Below are 13,179 nucleotides of genomic sequence, written 5' to 3' on the forward strand. Positions count from 1 at the left end.
GATGTATACCTGCGACTATCCGGCTATATAGTCATGATGCCCAATACCTGGCTTGGGGGGGATCAAACATACTCAGGTAGCGTTGTAGACATCGGTGCGGGCCGTTAGTTTGTGCTTGTTCCAATCGAGTCCTGCTGGCCCCTCGCCTAAGTGATTGGGTTTGTTGGTGTCAGCCAAGTACTGGTTGGGGATCCGTCGCAGTTACTTGCAGCCACCGATTGGCTTACCACCAGCTTCACAGCTCATGAAACCATCTCATAACTGACCTGTATGAACATTGAAGTGCTTATTGCTATTTCATGATACTTGGTCACATTGAATTTACTCCGCAGCTTATGTCAAAAAGTAGAGATGCGGAATCTTACAAGTGCTTTGTGAGCTCATTGCACGAGGCTTTGGATCAAGCTAGCCGTGACTCGGTGAGTTGCAAATCATCGAGATTCAAGGTACCAGGTCTTCGAAACTAGAAACGTATGTGGCGTCGCTCCCCTCTCCAAAGGTGTTTTTCCACATAGCTTCGCCTAGCTCAGGCCACAATTCTTTACCTAAAATCTGCCTTCCAAATCCATCAGAGATCCTGCCCTCTGTGGCATCTGCCACCCATCATGTGGTAAGGACCTCGATTGGAAGACAATTGGAGCATTCCTTATCATTTATCATTCAACATGTTCCACGGCATCGGGGGTTCCATTATATCTCGAACATAAGCAGAAAATGGACTGCGGAGGCGTACCACACCACTCGAGCAGCGCCACGGATCTGCAGAATCAAGCGCCCGCGTACATAATGAGGGGTCAAGTAATATCCAATCATATTGTATCTCGCAGGGACCTCATTTGTCCCGACTGCTCCAGTCAATAATCGCCATACCCTCACCGCCGGCACGTAAAACAGCCACCGTTGCTAAGCCCCCTTCTAGAGCGCTGCGTGACCCCAAATGCAAATGTCACGCACATAGACTGGGATCGATGAAGCCTTTGGCTAGACAGCTTAACTAGACAGCCTGGCCAGTAGTATGATGTAGAAGGGGAGGGGAAACAAGAATCGTTCACGTCCTGTGAGGCAGTGCCGGTAGTTCAGACTGGGCGAAGCAGTGAACACCAAGAGCAGAGTGAAATTTCCAAGACCAAGGGTGAAGAAGAGTCACATGCAGTCTCCTGCTGAATGTGGCCAGACGCCCCAAGAGTCGTAGGCTACCTCTAATTTCCCTGACACAATCTTCGGCGGAAAGACCTGTCACAGAGGAGTTGGTCCGGGTATTCATCGTGGATGAGATCTTCTGCCTGTGGTTACTACCTCAACTCCCCGAAACAGGGTTTTACTTCCTTTGTACAGCTCGTGGAAAGCACCTCGATCCCTTCCCCATGCTCACACGCACGTTAAACTGTTACTATTCTCTTGCTCAGTCAACACCTCGTGAAGTCGGTTTCACCAGTTACCCTGTGTTGGATATAACAGCGCTTCACTTCATATAACCTAACCTCCGTTTATTACCTTCGAGCCTTTCTTTGCACACTACAACCGGCCAGAAGTTATTCCTATCGCTTCCATTAGAACATGAAGCACATCGACCCCAAATCTATGTATCAATAAATCCCCGAAAATGTCTCCCGGAACAGTAGAGTGAGTGGTTCTATCGCCAATTCTAATCAGTTCTCTGCTAATATCTATCTCCAAGTATTGTGATTATCTCCATTCCCGACATCCTCTCTTCGCAACGGGACGGCAGCGACTACCTGTCACTCCACGAGCTTCTTCCGGGCGACTTCCCCCAGACCAGAATCATCCCTCTTGGACCCAGATCAGGCTCGCCCCTGGCGACCCTACACGACCGCGCGACTGAATTGCTTGATCTTCTTTCCAACCGACGGAAGATAGATCCATACCGCCCTATTCTCTTCATCGCGCATAGCATAGGAGGGTTGGTGGTCAAGGTTGCGTTAGTAAGAGCCTGGAGAGAGATCAAATACCGCGCCATTGCGCGCTCAACGCGGGCAATCGTTTTCCTTGGAACTCCACATAGAGTAACCTCGTTATCGAAATCCCTACCTGCTTCCCTTGTATCCTACATTGGAGATATAATCGACCTTGTGCCAGAAAAAGGGAGCCCAAATCGATCTTTGCAATGGTCGCCGTCTTCGCAATGTCCATCCAATCTATCGCTGTCATTGGACGAGTTGCATCGTTCTTGGATGAAGATCTATTCAACAAGGCTTCGAGTTACCACTGTGTATGAGACGGTGTCTCCTGTGGTCCCCAAATGCTACGCCGTCTGCAATCTGCCCGAGGATGGGGAAGCGCTCATGCCAATGAACACCACACACGAGCTATTGGGTTATTACAAGTCGCGCAACGATCTGGGTTATCGAATCATCAGCGACAGGATATCTTGGATGCTGGATTGGATCCACAAGTCTGTGCCATCCCGAAGGGATTTTGGAGATGATGAGTACCAAATATTGCACTCTCTGTGGCCAGAGGAACTCGTTTCGGCCGTATACCTGATATCAGAACCACACAAAAAGACCTTCTCTTGGATATGGCAAATCGTTTCCATGCAATCATGGCTTCAGTCCACAGGGCCCTCTATGTACTGTATCACTGGGAAGCCAGGCTCAGGAAAGTCTGTGATGTCGAGGCACATATGGGACAAGCTGTCCAGCATAGAGCCTGACACCGTTTTGTCGGCTCAAGGTAGCGATGCCTTACCCATTCTCGTGGCAGCTCATTTCACCGATTTCAACTTCCCACCATCCAGTTCAGAGAGTATTCTACGGTCGCTGCTTCATCAAGTGATTGCACTTCAACCATCTCTATCAAAGTTTCTTCCGTCGAGCCTGGCAAGTTGGCATTACCACGGTGAGAGTCACTTGCACGATCTCTCTTGTACCCTCCATCACTTGGCCAGGCATTCCAATATCCTCGTCATCATCGATGCCCTGGATGAGTGCCATGCAGATGTGCAGCGAGATACAATTGAAGCACTCTACTTTGACGGTACACAGATTTCTCCTGAAGACCTAGTACCGCCAGAGATTCGCACTGCTTGCACATGCACCCTTCCTCGCTCAACGAGTGGCTTGAAGGTCATGATGAGCTCCAGGTCGCATATATTGGAGGACCTTTTCGCGAGAGATGCTATTTCTCGCTTGGATCTTTCTATCGGAAAACCAGCCCAAGGCTTGATTCACGATGCGCAGCACATAATTGCAGATCGCCTTGAACTGAGGTGGGACATCTACCGTGGCGTATTGACACCAATCTTTGATCAATTGGTTATATCGAACCGCGCAACAGGCGTTTTTCTGTGGGTAAGCCTCGTCATATCATCCATGTCGAGCGATAAACATTTCTACCGTTCATTGCCTCGCAGGGGGTTTACCAACAATACCCTCAAAGCTTTTCTTCCCAGGCATGCGGCAGATCACGACCCTACAACATATTTGTCAATCGTTCCTACCAGTCTTGATGAACTGTACCAGTTTGTCTTAGATGCAGTCCTGCGGAGGCAAAATAAAGCATTGGTACTCAAGGCGTTGACTTGGGTGTGTCTTGCACAAGCCCCTCTGAGTCCAGTCGAACTATTCGAAGCTATCGGGGCTGTAAAACCGGGAGTCGAACAGACTGCGAAATGTTCGAGATTCCAGGACTTAGGGACTGGCATGTTCTTGCTTGGAGGGCTCGTTGAAGTACAAGACTCGAAAGTCAGACTGATCCATCAAACGGCTAGAGACTTCTTACTTGGCAGACTACCACTCCTATGGCCTCTGAAGCGGGCTCCAGTCAGCCGGCTAAGGGGAAAGTACAACGATTCCACCTCTCTGTTGCATGGCGAACTCAATATATGGTGCATGGACTATCTACACACAATCAGCCACGTGGAAAACCGCAATCTCAACACGGAAAGCTATGAGCTCGAACAACGATGGCCACTGATACAGTATGCAGCGACACATTGGCGTCAACACCAAGTTAAAGCCCGTACTGTAATTCCAGACGACCTTACCCGCAGGCTATTCCGCCCGAGATCTATGTTGTTTCTTGCATGGTTTCCGCGCTGGTGGGGCCATGAATGTCACAATGAAGAAGATCACCAAATGTTCCCAACATACCCCACTCAAGGAATCGTTGCAAGCTTTTTGGGACATGAGGCTTTGATCCGAGAATGGCTGGAGCTGTTTTCTATGAAGGCTACTGAGTACACAAAGTACGGGGTAGTTTGGACACCCTTGATGGCTGCTTCTTGGGGCGGACACACCTCTTGTCAGTCTTCTGCTAGACCAGCCTGAGACTGAACATGAACGTCCAGAGAGGAAAGCGAAAGCTTTAGTTCATGCAATCAAGAGAGGCCATCGAAGCATTGTGCAAAGTCTGGCACTGTCCTTCGCAGTTCCTACTGCTGGCCCGTCGATGCTGAAAGAAGTTTATCTAGCAGCCATTCAAACGGATGACTATGAACTTATCGCCCAGCTACTCGATGCGGATATATATACCAACGTCGATAGTGGTCGGCTGAGACTCTTTCAACAGCTGCGGGACGTGCCGTCAAAGCCAGACGCAAATGCTCTGCAGATATTGCAGACAGCCGCTTGCGCAGATCAATCGATATCGTCCGATATCTAGTCCAGGAAGGGGGGCTGCGTGATCACGTGTGGGCCCCTGAACCAACAGCACTGCATTTTGCAGCCCGGAAAAGAATGACAAGTATTGCAAGCCTATTACTGCAACTTGGGGCGTCCAATGTGGATGCGGTTGATGAGCTTGGGCGAACACCCCTTCAAGATGCCAGCATCCTTGGAAATTTGGACATGTTGAGGCTTCTGTTGAGTCATGGTGCAGACCTCAATATTATGGATCACTCCAAGCACACAGCTCTTGAACTTGCTTCGCTCTATGGAAGGGCAAATGTGGTGAAGTTCCTTTCGGATGGGGGGGACTGTTCCATATGTGCACACGACACCACGTGTCGCTCGCCACACTAACCGTCACTTTCCTACTTTGACCAAGGCATTTCTCAACGCATGCAAATCGGGTTCCCCTGATACAGTTCGACACTTTCTCCAGATGGATGTTTCTCCCAGTTCTGATAGAATCGGGATTCCGGCGCTTCATCATGTCCTGATTGATGGTGTGTCTCCCACAGCTACCGGTCTGGAGAAGCTTCCACATCAGGGCTCCCGCATCCAAGTTCTCCGGCTGCTGCTGGACGCGGGGGTGTCTCCAGATGTGACGGATCATATGCACCAGACATGTCTTCACCGCGCTGCCCGGCGCTCGGAGGGCCTCATCATTCGGTTTCTTGTGTCCCGGGGTGCCAATGTCAGTGTTCCTGATCAATATGGACGCACCCCATTGGACTATGCCTCTCATAATGCCGATTTAGACGCCATTGAATACCTGATTCAAGCCGGGTCCGTTGTCACCAACACAACGTGGCTGAGTGTTTTGGAAAGCGGTAATTCCTCCGCGGCATTATGTCTCTTGGCCGCCATAGGCAGGCTCAACACCGCTCAGGACACTGTACGGAATATGAAACAAAGCCATCTCGACCTACAGCCCCATCCAGTTGAAGTGTTCCAATACTTTCTTAAGGGCTGCCAAGTTCCGAACCGGTTTTCGACTGCGATGAGGTATCTCAAACACCTGGGAGTACGAAATCTCCAACACGTTCGGGTACAAAACAGCCGTCCATCTTCTTGGTGGGACTCTTTCACAAGGGAATGGGAAAGTATGACTAAGACTCGTTGGATATGGTGGCCTTTTCCAACATCTTCGCCTTTGCTTCAAAGCAATGAGTGTTACGTCTGTTGGGTTTGCCCTGGTGTAAGTACCACAATCGCCAAGATTGGTTTCGTTCAGCTAGCTAACATCGAGTGAAGGACAATGGCCGTGAGCACTGTAAGGTAGTCCCAAGCACCCTCGGCATGGAAATTCAATCTGTCATCGATTTTCAAAGGGAATTATCCGCGGCCTGGAGCTGCCCACAACCAACAGGTCATTCTGAGCGACCGGCAACATGTCTGGTGAACACACATCCGCTACCAGATGCGATCCCATGTCCTACATCAGCGAGCTCGTCTACCTCGTTGGTCCCAGCAGGTACGGCCGACTCCTTGTCTGCCGGCTCCGTAGGGACTGACCAAAATGGTGCTGGGACCTATGAGTTAGAAGATGTTCAGGCTGAGGTGGATGACACATCTGACATCCACACGTCTGAGATGTTCGCTGATGGTTTTGAAACCCCAGGCGACCAGAGACCAAACACAGATGACCCACTCGATCCCGATGATACTCCTCCTGATCAAGGTCATAGACATCTGATAGTCAAGCCTGGCAGATTTCCGGTTGAGAACATCCAGATATCAAAATCATCAACTGACAAAGAATTCGTCAATATCCTTAGGGAAGCGTACAGAAGCCCGCAGTCCAGGCCTAAGCAAATCTTTTCAATTTACCGCTTCAGTCACTGGGGTTTGGACGAGGTATCCCATACACTTCCATTTACAGTCCATCGGAGACTCGTTGACCAGTACCTAATATCCATAGTTCTCTCACCTTAACGGCGTATATCACAGCGAATCTCTAGGGAGACTGAACGAGTACTATTTCCCTTTTGGCTTGCCTGACTACGACTTTGTACATGTTGATAATGGGAAACCACCCATTTCCGCCAGCTTCTTCCACCAACACTACTGGTCATGCCCCGCCGATTGCGATCGGTGCAGATTCCCACGTTGGTGCAATGCACTAGGCAGCACAGATGTAGAGGTTGGTAACGGTCTTGGCTGCGTTAACTATCTCCATAGGACACCTAAGCGGTATGAGAAATGGGAACGGACAAGCCAAGATGCTACACAGCTGTTCTATGGGCTGACCGCTTTTGAACTACCCTGTTTCATTGGATTCTGTGCCTACCTCTTGGCGGCGATGTCCTTCGTCGTCAGTTTCCTAGTATATTGGTTTGTGCTTCAGAGTCACACAGATGTACAAAACGCCACGGTTCCTTTGGTCATTATCATTAATATCGGCTTTGGTCTGTATGGAATCGTTGGGAGGCCTGGGTGGAATGGCGATTTGATAGGGTAGATTATTTGATGGCTACGTGGACTTCTTAAGCTGGTGCAGTCTGGACGCACTAGTTAGAGAGTACAAGCGGCGTGGAGCTCGCTTCATGATAGATGGTTGATATGGATGGCATAGCAGCTCGGGGGAGAGTTGTAATATGTATGGGTTGAAGTACTATCTTCGTTATTTTACTCCAAGTTCTCGTAAGCTGAAATTTGAGTTTCAGAAAAACTTTATAAGCACCACAAATGGACAGCCTCTGGAAGGCCACGAACGAGATACATATTTCTGCTTTTCCGTAGTTGTGGATTTACTTAAGCATCATTGGACCATGGTAAGGACATGGGTTAATGGGTAGCTCGGAATAAATGCGCACCTGTAGTTATGATGAAGAGAATAAAAAGATAAAAAGCCAACAGCACCCAACGAGCCCCAAAGCCATAAAGAGCACCCAACAGCTTTGCACCCAAGGAATTACACCTGCTCCACCGGAAATATACGGCAAAATGCATCGTTTCTCTCCTCCGTACTTTGATTTTTCCGGCCCTGGTAGTGTAAGTATCAATGCAGCTGAGTACATTTGCTCCGGGATGCCATGTCGCTGACTCAATTTGCAGGTTGAACTAGCGGTGGTTTCTCACGATGGGCGTTACTTGCCCATCTATATCATTGAAGAACTCATTCCCGGGTTGAAAAGGCAATCACAGGCATACCGGGAGCTTATCGACGCCACGTATGAATTGGTGATGCTCGTAGAGAAATGTGCCTGGTTGCTCCCAGACACCCCCAAGCAAAGCTTCATCGGCGCCAAGGCCTTGCTCGAGGATATAAGGCGTCGCAATGGTCTCATAAGAAAGCGACTGAATAGGCGCATTGACTACTCCAAGGGCCGCGCCTATCTCATGGACGATCGGAACGAATTCACGAGAGACCATCAAATTATATTGGCAATCCAAGATACGATGACCCGGGTAAGGAGAATAATTCCGTCAAAAAATGTTTCATGGTTGCTCTATTACCCCCTGGATAGTCGCTGACAAAGGCCGTAGATCGGAAAAGAGTTTAAAAAGAAATTTTGACCTTTAGAAAGATCCTCATCCTTACTGCCCTAAGGGATCTTACCTTCCGCAACAGTGCTTAGCAAAGCACAGAAAATCAGGCTTGGCTATGTGTGAATCCTTCTTTGTGGTAGATGTCTGGTTGGTTAACATGATAACAGTCTGGGCTTGGGCGTCGCAATATTGCGGCCCTGGTTATTCTTCATTATTCTTTAACATATGAATGAGAGATAGGTAATAATGAAATATGTTCCTGCCAAATCCTAATAAGTTTGCGAAAATGAAAACCCCGACACCAAAACTCAGAACGAAGACCGCATTCACCTATCCGGCCACGGCCTCCCTTTGCTGAGGCGCGAGGGATTCTTCCGCGGTGCCACCGCCTGCGCACCGTCCTGCTTGTTTGATCTCCTCTTCCTCTTCCTTTGCTGGCCCTGGGCGTTCAGCGGAGCATTACTGAGAGAGGAAGATAAGGCAGGGGGCGAAGAGAGCAGAGAAGGCTTTTCCTCCCTCTCCGAGGGCATATTGCCCAGGGCCAGCGAGGCAGCTGTCACGAGATCGAGGTCTTGCATCGATCCGAAAGCGGGTAGTACCGAATCGGCTCTTCCAGCCGCGGACGTGGATGCAGCATTGTCTCCGTGATCGCCACCGTGGCTATAATACGATGGTGACGGTGGGGTTCCTGAGGAGGCCGGCAGTGAAGTCGAAGTCGGCGAACTCCTGATCCAACCGGCGCACTTCTTCCAAATTTCGGCACAGATGATCATACTCCTCTATTAGGCCGGCGGCACTTTCCAGGCTTTCCTCGCTGGAGGTTCCCTCTTCTTCGTGCTCGTTCACCAACTCATCATACTCGCCCTCTTCCTTATCATTGCCCTCCTCCTCCCCATCTTGCTCGACTTCTCCCATTTCGCCCTCGAGGTCAGCCTCTCTTGTTGCTGTTGGGATAGCCGTCCCCTTATTTCCCTCCGCGCGCGGGTATCGGCCGGGTGCTTCCAGCAGTTCCTCGTTGCCCCCTCCTTCGACGCCAAAATGGATGCAGTTCTCACCGCGATTATAGTAGAGCGGGAACCTCGTGTCGAAGCGGCGGTACCGCTTCGACTTGAAGGGCTTGTAGTGCCGCTCCATCAACAGCTGGGTGTCATTACCGCTGCCCGTGAAAGACAGCGCGAGGCGCCACGAACCCTTCAACGGCTGGCCGAGCTCGAGAAGGTCGTAGCAGCGGTAGTGTTCGAGCCATCCCTGTTGACTCTGGGCCTCGTAGAAAGGGTGGCAGATCAATTTCAGTCTGTCGCTGCCCGTGACCTTGCTTTTCCATATCTCCCGACGTGTCTACTCGGAATAATTCCGTTAGCTGGCACACGACTTCACTAGTTCGGCCCATACCAATCGCCGATCGCTGACTTACATTGCTCAAAAGGAATTCAGCCACATATTCCCATTTGTCTTCCGTGTTGGGGTCTCTGGGGGCACGTGGTTGTCTCTGTACCCCGATAGCTGCCCCGCGTCCGAGGAACTGCTCTATCGTCGTGCGATTGGAAGCAGCATAAACGGTCCCTAGAGCAATCTTCATTGAGCTAGAACCGAGCCAAGTTAGAAGACTGCTCCTGTTCAGCATGGGAAGGATATAAATATTGAAAACGTCTCACTCGTATTTGATACTCAGGGTATCGGTGAAGAAGGGTGGCGAGAGGCCATTCTCCTTGCACATCATGCTTAGTTTGTGTTGGAGTCCGGCGTGTCGGGAGGTACCACCAGAAACCACAACTCTGGGTCGGATGTCTTTGATGTTTATCAGCTCCTCGATCCTCTCGCGCGCCAGCTCCAACGGTCTCTTCAACGCCGCGTCGAAGTACTTGGCGAGGGTTTCGGGGGTGAACGGCATAAGCATGGATTCGCCATTTTCCAGCGACCCTTTGAAGAGATAGTCCCTGCCGTCAAAGGTCGGCCCCAGCTTAGCTTTTCCTCGATTGAAATCGTCCAAGATCTCCTGTTTCACAAGAGGCGGCATTTGCCGCCCTTTTTTCTTCTCAAGCCGCTCGACCGCCTTCTGTGCGATGTCGTACTCCCACTGCTCGCTGCCCCCACAGGCACCTGTTGATGACGTGTTAGTACATTGTTGGTGCGGAAAGATTGAAGGGGAAAATCAGCGGAGATAACAGAGTACCTTTAGCGCTCGAGATGAGATAGAAGCTTGGCTTATCGTTCTGATCGTAAACAACGTTGAAGGTGCAAGTGTTCTCGACATTCCATCAGCGATTTTGATAACGTATTGGATTCGTGCAACCTTACCATGCTATGACCGCCAAAATCGAGGAACAGTAGGGCATCGTGACGCACGTAGGCTTTGGGTGGAGCCTCCTCACCTTCTGAATTTTCGTCTTCGGACACTTCGTCTTGGGTTGTGTCCTCAGGGTGAAGAAGGTATCCGCTATAGTCCCTATGCAAACGCTCTGGCTCAGTATTATATACAAAAGTAACGGACCAAAAGAAAACAAGTAGAATAGACCGATGAGAAAGCACTCTTCATAATGTACCCAGAGGGCTATGGTCACAAGTACTTACCTGCAAAGAAACTGGCCAAGAGCTTCGGTTTCATACACGAAGATGATGTCGTTCTTGTATTGAGATCCGAAGACGTCGACTATGATAGATCTGTACAACTCCTCGAAGTCTAGATTCCACTGCGATGGAATTAAAAGCCCTATGTTCTCTATTTCGTAGCGGCATTTCTTGCAAATGCGATCAACGAGACACTTCAGTCTCCGCAAAGAGTTGTTCCAAGCCTGTTCTAAGGCGTTGGCGGAATGGTTCGTCATCCTTGCGCCAAGTGAGTTCTTCGGCCAAGGGGTATTGCTCTAGCAATTCATCCTTTGCGTTGACCAGCGTGTAAAAGGCGTACTTGGCGGAGACAGGCTTGCGTGTGGGATCGGGTTGTTCGCTTAGATAGACAAGCCCTTCATTCTCGAAGGGATAAATGGAAGAGGAAAAGTCGCCTGGGGAGAATCGCTGAGACTGGAAGTTTCTGTTGGTTTCCTCGACGTGCTGTGGGCCTAGGACGGCTCGTGTGCTCGTGCTACCGAGGTCAATCCCGAGCGTGCTTTGATAGGATGTTTTGTTAGTAGGCTATTGGTGGCGGGGGTGTACTTATTATACGTAGTTACCTAGACTCTAGGTAATTGACTTACACCTTTGTTTTCTTCATCCTAGTGCCTGAGTGGAAGTGACACTTTGAGTTTACGCAGTGGTGGCAAATGTTAATGAATTCTGAATTGCAGTATGGCGAGGAAAGGAAGAAGTAAAAGAAGAAGATATGGCCCTTTTGTGTCCAGTTGCCCACCACATTATGAACGACGGCACATCAAAGCGCGTAGCAACGCTTATCTTTCCGCTGCACGTTGCTGGTCTTGCTGGGGTGTCTGTCACATTTTGATCAACACTGATATCCAATGTACTCTTGCACGTATGCTGACATGTATTGGTACATAGGCCTGCTTGAAAAGTTCGGTCAGGTTGGGGTAGTTTTATACTGTTGGGTGGCAGGTTTATCAGGCATCTCACAGATGACTGGCTGAGAGAGCGCCACAGACATGGCCCTGGTCAGATCGAGATGACCATAGAAAATTCTTCAACAAACGAAACACCAAAGAAAATAAACACAATTCGGAAATGTTGGTTTCCGTAACTTCTTATGTCTCCGAAATATGTCAAAAGGTTGGGAACTACATACTACCCCAATACATTTCTATACTCGCAACCCTTTCAAGTCTCCCGCTCCAATATGTCAGTGAGGCATGTGAAGAGCCCAGTCAATGAACAGGCGCTTCGCGACGCGTCTATAACTTTGGCAAAGATTGAAAAGGACTTCTTTGCTGAGTTCGCACATATCAGAGAGTCCATGATCAGATCTATCGAGGCGTACAACGCATTCTTGAAGCAGCGCGACGAGTTAATGTCGCGAAGAACTGCGCTAATCAGAGAAGTATCTGCATTCGACCCCGAAGCAGCTATTCAGCTAGAAGCTGGAACCCGTCATTATGAAGTGGGGTAGATTCTCTTCGAAGAAGACGATACCTTGCTCTCAGTCAAGACCGCTCCGAAGCACCTAGCCTCCCCAGAGCCTACCCAGTCAGGCGACGATGCAAGTGGTGTCTACAGCAACCGACCTTATTCAGAAGTTGGACTAACTAATAGCACATTTTACAGGACCCGGAGGGATCAACATCGGTCGAATTGCCAAAGTCCCCAAGATCAAGCCAGCGCCGGACGGCCCGAGCCGCTTCTTCAGGGCCCCATCCGCAGCCACGTACACCCAGCCCGCGACGACTGCGCAGGAAGCAACCACCTGCACCACCCTCCACGTCCGTTGTCGCCGCAAAGAACGCCACGGCTCCACCGCCAGCTACTACGCGGCTGACGGTCCTGCCGCCGATTCAGACCATCAAAACCGACCACGTCACCAAGGAACATTACTGGGTCTTCGACTTCGCCGCCGGTCGCGACCGCACGGCCCTGTACATCCTGCGATGCCCCTCGAGCACCTGCGACAACCCCATTTTCTCCAAACACCCCCTACGGCAAGGGCGGGCCGAGCGACATTTCGAGAGCTGCGGGGTCAAGTTCAGGAACACTGCCGACCTGGTGCGCCGGTACGCCCACGTAGGTATGTAGGGGTTACGAAAGGAAGACACTGCTCCCACATCACCATGTCATCTTTCTATTATTCAGATTTTGAGCTGGCCAGTCTGCTGACAGGGTCTCGATGGGTAGTGGTGCCGGGCCGTAAAGGCAGAGAAGTGAAGAGGACCTGGGCAAAGGCACATAATCTGCGTCTGCTGGCTGGCGACGAGGTACATTTGGCTTGTGAGAATCTGGAGTAAATCAAACATGACATTACGGAGCCGCCGTTGTGAATGCTTCTTATTAGGGATCCTCCCCATAGTATATAATGAAAGAGAATGGAGCTCCTTGTTATTCATTCAGGTTCTTCCTGGCTTAACCAGCTGTATACCCCAATAACCTCAAATTCGGCGGCAAAGCTCTGACAGCCCTTGCA

General features: G+C 50.1%; 4 protein-coding genes across 4 annotated transcripts; 3 read left to right on the forward strand and 1 right to left on the reverse strand.

The window, feature by feature from the left end:
• Positions 1-1,603: 1,603 nt before the first annotated feature.
• PG994_004907 (uncharacterized protein) lies at positions 1,604-7,086 on the forward strand (the record flags this gene model as incomplete). Its single annotated transcript, XM_066856316.1, has 6 exons — positions 1,604-1,623; positions 1,679-4,214; positions 4,506-4,910; positions 5,008-5,455; positions 5,995-6,482; positions 6,547-7,086. The coding sequence occupies 6 exons, from the start codon at positions 1,604-1,606 to the stop codon at positions 7,084-7,086; spliced, it is 4,437 nt and encodes a 1,478-aa protein (XP_066718483.1).
• A 485-nt stretch (positions 7,087-7,571) lies between these two features.
• On the forward strand, positions 7,572-8,765 carry PG994_004908 (uncharacterized protein; the record flags this gene model as incomplete). The annotated part of the gene is made up of 3 exons (XM_066856317.1): positions 7,572-7,619; positions 7,683-8,036; positions 8,430-8,765. 3 exons carry the CDS (start codon positions 7,572-7,574, stop codon positions 8,763-8,765), a joined length of 738 nt encoding a protein of 245 aa, XP_066718484.1.
• Positions 8,766-8,777: 12 nt separating this feature from the next.
• PG994_004909 (uncharacterized protein) lies at positions 8,778-11,328 on the reverse strand (the record flags this gene model as incomplete). Its single annotated transcript, XM_066856318.1, has 8 exons — positions 8,778-9,455; positions 9,532-9,700; positions 9,773-10,217; positions 10,291-10,363; positions 10,416-10,563; positions 10,689-10,807; positions 10,881-11,223; positions 11,312-11,328. The coding sequence occupies 8 exons, from the start codon at positions 11,326-11,328 to the stop codon at positions 8,778-8,780; spliced, it is 1,992 nt and encodes a 663-aa protein (XP_066718485.1).
• Positions 11,329-11,904: 576 nt separating this feature from the next.
• PG994_004910 (uncharacterized protein) lies at positions 11,905-13,003 on the forward strand (the record flags this gene model as incomplete). The annotated part of the gene is made up of 3 exons (XM_066856319.1): positions 11,905-12,165; positions 12,330-12,786; positions 12,852-13,003. 3 exons carry the CDS (start codon positions 11,905-11,907, stop codon positions 13,001-13,003), a joined length of 870 nt encoding a protein of 289 aa, XP_066718486.1.
• Positions 13,004-13,179: the final 176 nt, after the last annotated feature.

The sequence above is a fragment of the Apiospora phragmitis genome (assembly GCF_038363925.1).
Source record: "Apiospora phragmitis strain CBS 135458 chromosome Unknown utg000005l:1.0-4161743.0:1.0-4166827.0, whole genome shotgun sequence".
Taxonomy (NCBI): domain Eukaryota; kingdom Fungi; phylum Ascomycota; class Sordariomycetes; order Amphisphaeriales; family Apiosporaceae; genus Apiospora; species Apiospora phragmitis.